Here is a 12,564-nt window from a genome sequence, read left to right as displayed (position 1 = left end):
TGATTAAGTAGCCAGATAACCCCCCTTTATTATGGATAACGAAATTACCACACCCCTCTTTAGTATAGGTGACCAGATGACCCCCATTTATCACACAGGTAGCCAGATGAGCCCCCCCCCCCCCCAGTTAGGATAGGTAACCACATGATCCCTATTTAAAGTATATAGCCAGATGACTCCCCGTTCAGTACATTCCCCCTTGTATTTCGCCAGATCCCCCTTGTATATATAGCCAGTGTATATAGTCAGATCCCCTGTATATATAGCCAGAGATCCCCCCTGTATATAGCCATATACCCACTGTATGTAGCCAGATGCCTCCCCCTGCATATAGCCAGTGTATATAGACAGATCCCCCTGCATACAGCCAGTGTATATAGCCAGATCCCCTTGCATATAGCCAGTGTATATAGCCAGATCCATCTGCATATAGCCAGTGTATATAGCCAGATCCCCCTGCATATAGCCAGATCCCCCTGCATATAGCCAGTGTATATAGCCAGATCCCCCTGCATATAGCCAGTGTATATAGCCAGATCCCCCTGCATATAGCCAGTGTATATAGTCAGATCCCCCTGCATATAGCCAGTGTACATAGCCAGATCTCCCTGCATATAGCCAGTGTATATAGCCAGATCCCCCTGCATATAGCCAGTGTATATAGTCAGATCCCCCTGCATATAGCCAGTGTATATAGTCAGATCCCCCTTTATATATAGCCAGATGAACCCCCCCTCTCTCCCTCTCACATATGGTGGATCATGGAATGGCTGGCTGGCTGTCTGGCTTCCAAAAATCCCCCCCGCCCTGCCTCTAAGTGAGCCCTGGCTGCACTTGCCTTATCCAGACTCCAGCTCATCCAGTAGCAGTACTTCTCTCTCCATGGACGCATACTCTGATGTCCAAAGGCCTTCAGGGGGAGGAGCGCGGCCGCTACGGCTGGATGGCGTGGTGACGTCACGTTAGAGCCAGGATGAAAAGGTAGCCAAATAGCCATTGAGACCTGGGACACCATCACCGCCGCAGAGAAAGGTAATGTATCTCTGCGCAGCCCCCTTAGTACCCCCCATCTCATACCGCCAGTCAGAGAGACCCTCCCCCAGGGGTGTAACTAGAAATCACTGGGTCCCCCTGCGAAAATGAGGATGGGGCCCTCCCCATAGGCACCAAATAACCATAATGGGGCAGCGTTTCACTATAAAATAATCCTAATGCAGCAATGTTTCACTAGAAAATAATCCTAATGCAGCAATGTTTCACCAGAAATGAATCGTAAATTGGGCAGCATTTCACCCGAAATGAATCGTAAATTGGGCAGCATTTCACCAGAAATGAATCGTGAAATGGGCAGCATTTCACCATAAAATGATCGTAAAGTGGGCAGCATTTCACCATAAAATAATCGTAAAGTGTGCAGCATTTCACTAGAAATTAATCATAAATTGAGCAGCATTTCACCAGAAATTAATCGTAAATTGAGCAGCATTTCACCAGAAATGAATCATAAATTGAGCAGCATTTCACCATAAAATAATCGTAAAGCCGGCAGCATTTCACCAGAAATTAATCATAAATTGAGCAGCATTTCACCAGAAAATAATCATAATGTGGGCAGCAGTCATCAGAAAATAATCAATGTGGGCAGCAGTCATCAGAAAATAATCGTAATGTGGGCAGCAGCCATCAGAAAATCGCAATGCGGGCAGCAGTCACCAGAAAATCGCAATGTGGGCAGCAGTCACCAGAAAATCGCAATGTGGGCAGCAGTAACCTGAAAATCGCAATGTGAGCAGCAGTCACCAGAAAATCGCAATGTGGGCAGCGGTCACCATAAAATAATCGTAAAGTGGGCAGCAGTCACCAGAAAATAATCGTAATGTGGGCAGCCGTCATCAGAAAATAATCGTAATGTGGGCAGCAGTCATCAGAAAATAATCGTAATGTGGGCAGCAACCAGCAGTCATCAGAAAATAAATGTAATGTGAACAGGAGTCACCAGAAAATAATTGTAACGTGGGCAGGAGTCACCAGAAAATAATCGTAAAGTGGGCAGCAGTCACCAGAAAATCGTAATGTGGGCAGCAATCACCAGAAAATCGTAATGTGAGCAGCAGTCACCAGAAAATCGTAATGTGGGCAGCAGACACCAGAAAATCGTAATGTGGGCAGCAGACACCAGAAAATCGTAATGTGGGCAGCAGTCACCAGAAAATCGTAATGTGGGCAGCAGACACCAGAAAATCGTAATGTGGGCAGCAGTCACCAGAAAATCGTAATGTGGGCAGCAGACACCAGAAAATCGTAATGTGGGCAGCAGACACCAGAAAATCGTAATGTGGGCAGCAGACACCAGATAATCGTAATGTGGGCAGCAGACACCAGAAAATCGTAATGTGGGCAGCAGTCACCAGAAAATCGTAATGTGGGCAGCAGACACCAGAAAATCGTAATGTGGGCAGCAGACACCAGAAAATCATAATGTGGGCAGCAGACACCAGAAAATCATAATGTGGGCAGCAGACACCAGAAAATCGTAATGTGGGCAGCAGACACCAGAAAATCGCAATGTGGGCAGCAGACACCAGAAAATCGTAATGTGGGCAGCAGACACCAGAAAATAGCAAAGTGGGCAGCAGACACCAGAAAATAGCAAAGTGGGCAGCAGACACCAGAATATAGCAAAGTAGGCAACAGACACCAGAAAAAAATGCATCTGTGACAAAAAACAATTCACTTACCTGACAGAAGTCTCCTCATCTCCCGGCATCTGGCACACAGCTCCCCGACGATCCTCCAGCAGCACATGATCTCCCGCGCTGACAGGCAGAGTGCAGGGCTACGGCAAGATGGCTCCCGAAGCCCTGTACTGGAGACACAAATAGTCTCCAGTGCAGGGCTTCGGCAGCCATCTTGCCGTAGCCCTGCTCTGCCTCCCGGGAGAGTGCAGGGCTGCAGGGAAGAAGTTCTACACCTGGCTGGGGGGTCCCGCAATCGGGAGGGCGTAAGCGCTCCTCCCACACACAGCTGGCGGGCCCCCCTGCGGCCGGAGGGGGTTGTAGCCTCGGCGCACATACATGAGCAGGCGGCAGCTGCGCTATAACATCCGTGGCTGCCGCTGCTCAGATTAAGGAGGCACTTCCGGTCTCGGTGCGAGACTGGAAGTGCCGGTGGGGTGCGCCAGTGGGGTGATATTACAGTTTAACAGTGTGCTGACCAGGAAGCTGTTATGAGGTAATGGCCATTTTTAAAATGGAGGACAGAGAAATCCACTGATCACAGTGGACAAATGGGACGCAGGAGAGGAGAAAGAGATTGAGGAGTAGATCACACAGGAGGTAAGTATGACCTGTGTATGGTTATTTTGACTTTTTATTTTTAGTTCAGGTTCTCTTCAAAGAAACAAGTGGAGGTTAACTGTTTGCTTGGCTGTTTAATATATTCTTGAACTGCATATTACACACCGTATTATATTATTCTGCCAAGCAATAGTGCTGTGTCAGTTTCCTTCTTCCTGATATTTTTACAGTATATGGATAATAGGGATCCTCTGTGATTCAGCTGGATTGGAATACTGGACTTTCCTAGATATTATTTCCCGGCCAAGTGCTTCATGCGCTAATAATGACACCACACCTCTCCACTAAGATGCCTTTCAGTATGATTCATGCAGTAAGAATAGTGATTTTACTTTGCATTATTTACAGATAATTGAAAACAGGTGTTTACATTTTTTTCTGTATATAGAAACAAAAGGACTTTACAATGTGCTGGGAAACCTTCCAAAACAGCAGGACATGCCAAAAGTTTCTAATGGAAAGAACTAAGCTGGGGAAAGCCTGAGGGTTTACAACACACACTAAGGGAAGTCTTTCTTTCACTGCATGTTCTTTTAACAAGCATCAGACTACACATTATCAGCACAAGAAAAGAAAAAAAAAAAACATACAATGAGGAATTAAAGCTCTCAGGAACACTTAATTCACAAATTAGCAGGTTATTTTAGTGCTCATTAACACCACAAGCAATGCCGTACATTCTAGAGCAGGGGTGTCAAACTGAAATACAAAGTGGGCCGAAATTGTACACCATGACCTAGTCACGGTCCGAATTTGTACACTGAGACCTAGTCACTGGCCAACCTCAATGTCTACTGGCCATCTTCCTCCCTTATAAAGTTCTCTGGTGTCTAGTGGTCCTCCCTCCACTATACTCTTTCCTGGTGTCTAGAGACCACCACCTTCCTTATACAGTTCCCTGGTGGTTAGTGCTTTCCCCCTACCTCCCCATTTGGCTTCCCTGGTGTTCTAGGGCTTCACCTCCAATATAGCTTCCCTGGTGGTCTAGAGCAGTGTTTCCCAACCTTTTCCGGCCCGGGGAACACTGTCTGACCAAATTTTTCTCCGGGGAACGGCGCGCGCGCGCGGTGGGGGCGATGCGGCCCCCGGTTGTTTGCGCGACCTAGTGGACAGTGCCGCTATGGGGGGGGGGGGGGGGGCTGGGGTGCGGCTGCATAGCTGGCATAGTTGCCCCAGTGTAGGGAGTTTAGTTGCCTCAGTATAGTGCCCCAGTATAGCCAGTATAGTGCCCCAGTATAGTGCCCCAGTATAGCCAGAATAGTGCCCCAGTATAGCCAGTATAGTACCCCAGTATAGCCCCCCAGTATAGCCAGTATAGTGCCCCAGTATAGCCAGTATTGTGCCCCAGTATAACTAGTATAGTGCCCCAGAATAGTGCCCCAGTATAGCCAGTTTAGTGCCCCAGTATAGTGCCCCAGTATAGCCAGTATAGTGCCCCAGTATAGCCCCCCAGTATAGCTAGTATAGTGCCCCAGTATAGCCAGTATAGTGCCCCAGTATAGCCAGTATAGTACCCCAGTATAGCCAGTATTGTGCCCCAGTATAGCTAGTATAGTGCCCCAGAATAGTGCCCCAGTATAGCCAGTTTAGTGCCCCAGTATAGTGCCCCAGTATAGCCAGTATAGTGCCCCAGTATAGCCCCCCAGTATAGCTAGTATAGTGCCCCAGTATAGCCAGTATAGTGCCCCAGTATAGCCAGTATAGTACCCCAGTATAGCCCCCCCAGTATAGCCAGTATTGTGCCCCAGTATAGCTAGTATAGTGCCCCAGAATAGTGCCCCAGTATAGCCAGTTTAGTGCCCCAGTATAGCCAGTATAGTGCCCCAGTATAGCCCCCCAGTATAGCTAGTATAGTGCCCCAGTATAGCCAGAATAGTGCCCCAGTATAGCTAGAATAGTGCCCCAGTATAGCCAGTTTAGGGCCCAAGGATAGCCAGTATAGTACCCCAGAATAGTGCCCCAGTATAGCCAGTTTAGTGCCTCCCGCCCGTCCCCGCGGCCGCCGCTGTTATTACCTTGTTAACAGCGGCCGCTCTCCCCTCTCCGGCGCGTGTATATTCAAGCAGCGTATCTCCGGCTGCTCTGTGTGATGCACTGATGCGGAAGAAAGGAGGGCAGCGGCTTCCTGTAACGGCGATATGTATCGCCGTTACTATGGTAACCGAGCCCTGCCTCCTTCCGCATCAGTGCATCACACAGAGCAGCCGGAGATACGCTGCTAGCATATACATGGTCTGGAGAGGGGAGAGCGGCCGCTGCTAAGGTAATAACAGCGGCGGCCGCGGGGACGGGCGGGAGGGGGGATAAGAGCACGGCACACCAGGCAACGTTCCGCGGCACACTAGTGTGCCGCGGAACAGCGGTTGGGAAACACTGGTCTAGAGTATGCCAAACATAATGCAACGTGAGGAAACCACTTGAGGGACAAATTTAATGGCTCTGAGTGCGAAATTTGGCCCGCGGGCCAGAGGTTGACATGTACGTTCTAGAGCATTAAATAAGATTGGTTGACACCAATGTGCTTTGTTGTGGTGTGATGAAAAACATTCTGCATATTGTAGTTTAGTGCCTTGAATGTATGTCAGTATAGCACACATTAATAAATGCATGGCTGGTTTGAACTACTGCTAGTAGGACTCATAGATAAAATACTTTAATCTGCAGATGATGGGCTAGCAAGCGCCTATAGTCAGTGTACCATCTGTAGAGGTGCCCATAGACATTGCTCAGCCAGAAAAGCAGTGTGACTAAAGCAACTTCCTTCTTTATCATTTCCGATGGAAAATTCTCATTGGTCAGATCAGAGAACCAATAAGAATCCATGGTTGCTTTATGTCAGGGCTCCCTCCTATCTGTATGCAGCCGCAACAGTGAATTGTATGAGAACTATGACAAAGAGATATTTAAAAAACGTTTCCATTGGTCCTTTGAACTGGTCAAAGGACGAGTACAGTAGCCTTTCATTAAACCCCCTCCCCCAGATCAGCATACAATGCTCAGCTATTATTTAAACAGTGGGTCTGTACAACACTAATTCTCAAAACTGTCACTCTAACATTCAATCACTGAGAATTGAACCTAAGCCAATGGAAATTATTTAAAACTAGCTGACCTAAGCCCGTTTAAAAAGGGCTCTAGGTCTTTGTCCCTCCGCCGCATGTTAGTGCGCATGCACGCGCATCCGTCCACCGGGCACGCGCACCCGTTGCCCAGCCCTCTGACTTGTCCTCCTCCAGTCCTAAGTGCTGTCCGTGCGCACATGCGCAGTAGCGCAAATGCACGGACCCAGGGACACAGAGACAGGTGTACGGGACACTTGTCTCTTATTATATAGGATAAACAAATGATGTAACTGCAAGATCTTGTCAGACTTGTCTCTCAGGAACCTGAAAGCATTAGGGCCCTTTTTCCCTATATCAATTGCTATCAATTATAACTGAAAGAAGAACAGATGTTCAAGGTAAGGACCATGTTCCCCTACGGCTCAAGCAAAATTACTGGATAATAGAGTTCTGACATGGAAGCTGTAATGGAGGATGGATAATTCTATTGATCACAGTGGCCAAATGCAGGAAGCAAGAGAAGAGAGGAGATTAATAAGCAGACTTCATCAGGATATGTATAATTATGCTTTGCATGAGAAACTAAATCAGAACAAGTATGTGCACAGGTGTTCTGCCTCAAGAACATCTATACCAGGGACTATCAGGTCCAGTCTTTCACTAGTGTTCTAGGTGTCAGGTCAACAGAAATCTAGGAGAAATGTTTTCATTCCTGGCCTGGGATCTAAAAGTGTTCAGAGTGGGGCTCTTTGTAAGAAACAATTCTTGAGTGGGGATATAGGAAAGCCATTTTAACATAACAGATTAACTATTACAGTTACACTAAAGGAATTTAGGGTAGCATTCCTAAACTACTGGAACAAAATAATATTTTTTGGGGAAAAGTATTGGCTTTATACACATTTCCATATGTAGTAAATGTCAAGAGTTTATCTATAAAATAAATAAGCATTACAACAATTATTATATACAAGATACTAAAAACAGAACTGTCAAGTTGATACATAAAATGTATAGAAATGGATTTTCACTCACCACTGCTCCACCACTTCTTCCCATTAACGGTGTAGCTGTCTCCATCCCTCTGGATGCTGCACTCCATGTTGGTGGCATCACTGGAAGCTACATCGGGCTCTGGGAATATAAAAGCACACATATTAAAGTCCCCATTACCTCTGGTGTGAAGCTAGATACAGGCTAAGGATCCTTTTCCTCTACCAGCGTTTTGCAATCCAATTCAGATCACAAACCTAATGGAAATCGTGGCATAGATTCCATAAGTGTGATCTGTTTGTGGTGCAATTTTCTCCAGAGTGCTGTCTTCACCCTGCTGCAATTTCTGTGCGATTGAACTCACATACAAAGTATAGAAGTGCATGAAAATCGCATAGCAATCACACCACTACACAACTTTCCCCATAATTCGGCAATTAAATTCTCTTTTTTTTCCGGTGAAAATCGCAAACATGCAGCAATTGCACCATACACCTGATAAAACACACGGCGGAATTGAGTCAATGAAGATTGGGAAGAAGTGAAATCACAACATGACTGTGTTTCTAAGTGGAAAAGAGCCCTAACCTGGAAGTAGAAAATCTTATCCTTGAGGCCGGTTTCACACTGCATATTGGTGGTATCAGTGCGGTCTGGGACCGCACCGCCAACAACAGGCCTATCAACACGCTAATCCCCGTCTGGCAACAGGCCAAGCAGGAAATAAGGCTCTCTAGTGCTCACTTCCTGTGGCCGAATTGATAATGTGTGCTGAAGTGTATTGCCAAAATATGCTAAAACTTGCGGCAGTCATTTAAAAACAAGCGCGTCGTCATAGACTTACATGACTTCTGGTCCACCGCAGGAGTCACATGGGAATGTAGGAATGTGCTCGCGTTAGATAGATAGAGTACTTACAGCACACTGCACCGCATGCAATGTGAACTACCTCATAGATTTTCATTGCCCTAGTGTTAGGCTGCGGCAAAATGCCGCACCACACCACTCCAGTGTGAAAGGGCCCTGAAGCCAATAAGGATAGGAAATCTATCACAGAATGACAAGTAAATGGAATTGTGACCTCTGAATCTTGTGTTGCATTATGCTACACTAGTCTTTGACTTTAACACTGCAATAATACAATATTATAAGTGACAAGACGATATACTGTGTACAGCGCTGCGGAAGATGTTGGTGCTATATAAATACTAAAAATAACAATAATAATATTATTAGTCCATTCCACTGTGCAAAATGCTCTGGCTTCTTCCATTAAGGTGATTTGGGAACACAAAATTCCAAATAAATAATTTGTCAAAGGCAATATCCTTTCATGTTTCTGTACATAAGAGGCGCTGAGCTTTGCACCAGACTTATTTAAGTTTTATGCTCCGTTTCTATTGCCTGATGAGGCAGGAAATGCCCGCGAAACGCGTTGCACTTGCACTTTCTGGAGTATATAAGTTAATTTTTTATTTGTTTTGAATATACACAACACTCGTGTGTGGCTGCTTGGGGGAGGTAAGTCCACCTCTGCCTCTTCTCATTTTAAACATTTTTGAATATTTTATCCTTTTGGGTGTTGCCCCTTATTTCCTGTCTACAGAGAGCGACTTCTTAATCCTGAGTGGGGACAGGTCTAATCTTCTCACCTGCTGATAGAGTGGTTACCTGGACGGTAACCCATATTTGTGAGTATAAATAGATACTTACTTGTCAGATCCACATACCAGTACATACTACACTATATTGGGCTCTCGGTGTCTCTATTCTGTGTCAGCAATAACACTCCCCGATCAACACTCACTGGTAACAGCGTCTGATTCGTACCAAAAGTAAATGCAAGTCCTGAACATGCATATCAGAAAGCATGGCGTCACTTCCAGGCAATCAGCCTTGTTAGTAAAGCAAAGCAACCTTGCATTAAACAGTGTACTGTAGCATGGCAAATTTAAAACAGCAATCCGAGCCAGAAAAGGTAAAGCTTTGCATACCAGGGAAAGGCATTTCTAACAAACTCTTCCAAACATTCTGTCAGGTTCCTGTTGATCTTAGCACCAGCGATTGGTGCGGGCATCCCTATGTTGTGGAATCTAAGTGAGCACGGGTCTTCACCAGCACCCCTCCCCCCCAAAGGATGATGGGTTGTCACCCCTAGTGGGTGACAGACTGCTTTGCTGCCTGGTGCCAACCAGGTCACTACCCCCAGGGATGCCCTACCATTGATGAGAAGAACAGAAGGGGTGAACCCTGCAGTAAAGGGAGAAAAGCGGATTTGAAAGATAGGACAGGAACATGACTGGCGTTACAGGACGGACTGAGGACCAAGTGATTGGTGACAGGATTGACAGGGCAAGGGGTGACCGAAGTCACAAATGGTGTGGAACATCCCGCAGCTGCTGAAAAAGTCAAAACAGCACTCAACACTGTTTGGCCAGGGTTTAAATAACCTGGCCTTCGTGCCAGTGCCATAGCCCTGCCCCCTGCCACAGCTACAATTACTTCTCGGAAGCGCACCCGCTGCCGCAAGTGGAGTACATGCGTCCACGCTGTTCCCCAGAGTCTCTTTTCGGAGAGATCTTCATGTGGGTGGTGACTTACAGGTGATTTAAAGGAAATATTTTGGAGTGACGGAGTTATCAAAGCCAACCCCTACATGGGATTGATTTATGACTGTTCAGGGGATAGAAAATGCAACAGCTATCAGAATTACTAACAACATATTTATTGTTCAGTAGGTAACCACTTTGTATTAATGTTTTATGTAAATCAATAAAAAGAGCAGCAATCTGACCTATCATGTGCTTACCTGTCATACAGAAACAAGACTGAATTTCTCCAGCAAGAAGGGGTTCAAGCCACTGCTTCTTCTGCTCCTCAGTACCGTACATGTGAAGCACCTCCATGTTCCCTGTGTCTGCAGATTATATGTGCAAAATTATAAGCTTTCTATAGGAACACATGAATATTGTACAGAACGGCAGAATAAAATAAGATACATGGTGCACATGAAACATATTCAGTATATTAATATTTTATTAGCCATGCATTATGTTAATTTGCCACAGTATAGCTAGCTTAAACAATACAGTAGAGGGAAATACTGATATTTCACAAGTGTATCATACTTCATGTAGCCTAGATTAGCTTTATTAGAAGACAGTTACATGATTGAGAGTGCAAACAGCTGTTGAACTTCAGGAGATAAAGATCTAAAAACAAGATTTGCAGTTGTGTACATTAGATGAATACAGATATACATCATGTCTAGGAGGGTGACTATACTTTTAGAAGACACAATGTACTGCAGTGCTTACATCTTTTATTTACATGTCTTGTATACTAAAGAACATTACATTACACACAGACCATGTTGTGACATTTAACTTACATATGCAGTTAAACCAGTAAACTAATAATAATAGAGATAGAAATTAGTCTATGTATATTGTACTTATGTGAGTTCATGGATGTATAAAGTATCTCTATACTGTTTTGACGTTCACGGACGACTCTCCCTACAGGAGGACCACCACACTCAAGTCCCAGTCCCAACATCAAGTCTTTGCTACTCGTAAAATAGTTGGCATGCTGCCCATCTGCACTGAGCCATAGCCTGATTGTTGTTCTTTGCTCCAATACTGAAATATGGTAGAGTTTTGTAAGGTTAACTGTGAATAAATCACCGCTGCTTACTACACCTTAGTGAATGGGCGATTTATTATTATACTGTGAGATTTCACATGCATTCCAGTGTAATAACATGCTACAGTGTTCAGTATCTGATTCTGCTGATCATCATCATCTACCAGATCACTTCTTTATGTTGTATAAAAAGTGGTATAAAAGGTTTAAAAACAACCCCACTAAATTTTGTAAAATTTTATGTTGATTGATGTCTTTGGGCTTCTTCAGCCAGCACCCCATTGTGATCTGCTGAATTGCTCATCCTGCCCACCAGAACCCACTCCACTGTGCACCTAGGCGACTTAATACAATCATTTTTTGCTTCCTGTTCCACTATTGCTACATGGATTTCCTACTTGGCATGGTAATGTACATGTTTATATGTAGGCAGATAGACATGAGCTCCTCAACCCACACCACCCACTGCTAGCTGAATCATGAAACTGCTTGCCCACATAAGGGGTTGTGGTGGGGAATTTGAAAAACTATGACAGCATAACAATCAAACCGATAACCAGGTTATTTCCTGGTTGTTTGTAACTTACTCTACCCCCTGTTAACTATTAAAAACAGTGAGCTACACATGATCTGAATAGAAGGTATAGACGGTAGCAAGTACTCATGTCGGTTCCATGGAGAGGCTTGAGAAAAGGGAGAAATCACAATGTGACACCCAGATGACTCTGAGATGGACATGATGTATAAATAATATGGTTGTGAAGATGGGAATAGTTCTCAATGGAATTTGAATAAAATTGAATTAAAAAAATGCATACACAGACAGTACCTGGTGCTTGGCAATTGAAAACATCAGGACCAAAGAAACATTTTCCTGTTTCTTCTGCAATAAAAGCGTAGTCAGTCTGACTTAGACCACTTATAGCTGGGAGAAACATATTCCACAAGCCTTCGGCTTTGGCTAATTCCTAGATGCAGATTAAAGAATAAAAAGCAATTACTACTGAGATCCTACAATCTTCTATTAGCTACCGGTACACAAAACTACACCTTTAGAATAAGCTAGGTCTGTCTATCTAGCTAGCTACCTAGCTATCTCCAGCCTTTCTGACTCCATCTGTGATCCTCATACAGCAAACTACTTTAAGCTATGTACAATCGTTCAAGTTGACAGATGAACGACAGTTCAATCATCAAACACAGAAGATGTTTAGCAATGTGATGTGAACGTCAGCAGAACCTTGCAACCGAAATGCTAAATGATTGTTAGCCAACAGGATTGTTAAACGATGCAGGGTGTAAGGGTAAGTGCCATAGACTTTGCAGACACATTGTTCAAAAATAGTTTGAAGCTCTGTACACACTGGTGAAGTTGAACAATTGTCTGCTGAAGTGATCCCGATGCCCGAGCACCATCATGGCTAATTCGTTCCCTTAAACATAGTTTGTGCTATGAATGTTCAAACAATATCTGAAAGATGAGTCAGCTAGCATTAATTTTTTTTTTA

At 44.7% G+C, this 12,564-nt stretch overlaps 1 protein-coding gene across 1 annotated transcript in view; it reads right to left on the bottom strand.

Annotated features, from left to right (window-relative positions):
* ACAD11 (acyl-CoA dehydrogenase family member 11) overlaps positions 1-12,564 on the bottom strand; it is a 119,092-nt gene that overhangs the window by 56,934 nt on the left and 49,594 nt on the right. Inside the window, exons 11-13 of the mRNA XM_068236279.1 lie at positions 11,886-12,024; positions 10,221-10,328; positions 7,454-7,552 (exon numbers count right to left, since the gene is read on the bottom strand). Coding sequence (XP_068092380.1) covers positions 7,454-7,552; positions 10,221-10,328; positions 11,886-12,024 — 346 coding nt within the window. The remainder of the gene's footprint in view (positions 1-7,453; positions 7,553-10,220; positions 10,329-11,885; positions 12,025-12,564) is intronic.

This window comes from Hyperolius riggenbachi, chromosome 5, assembly GCF_040937935.1.
Source record: "Hyperolius riggenbachi isolate aHypRig1 chromosome 5, aHypRig1.pri, whole genome shotgun sequence".
In the NCBI taxonomy this organism is placed as follows: Eukaryota; Metazoa; Chordata; class Amphibia; order Anura; family Hyperoliidae; genus Hyperolius; species Hyperolius riggenbachi.
The sequence above is the reverse complement of the archived record's forward strand: the minus strand, read 5'-3'. Positions and strand labels throughout refer to the sequence as shown.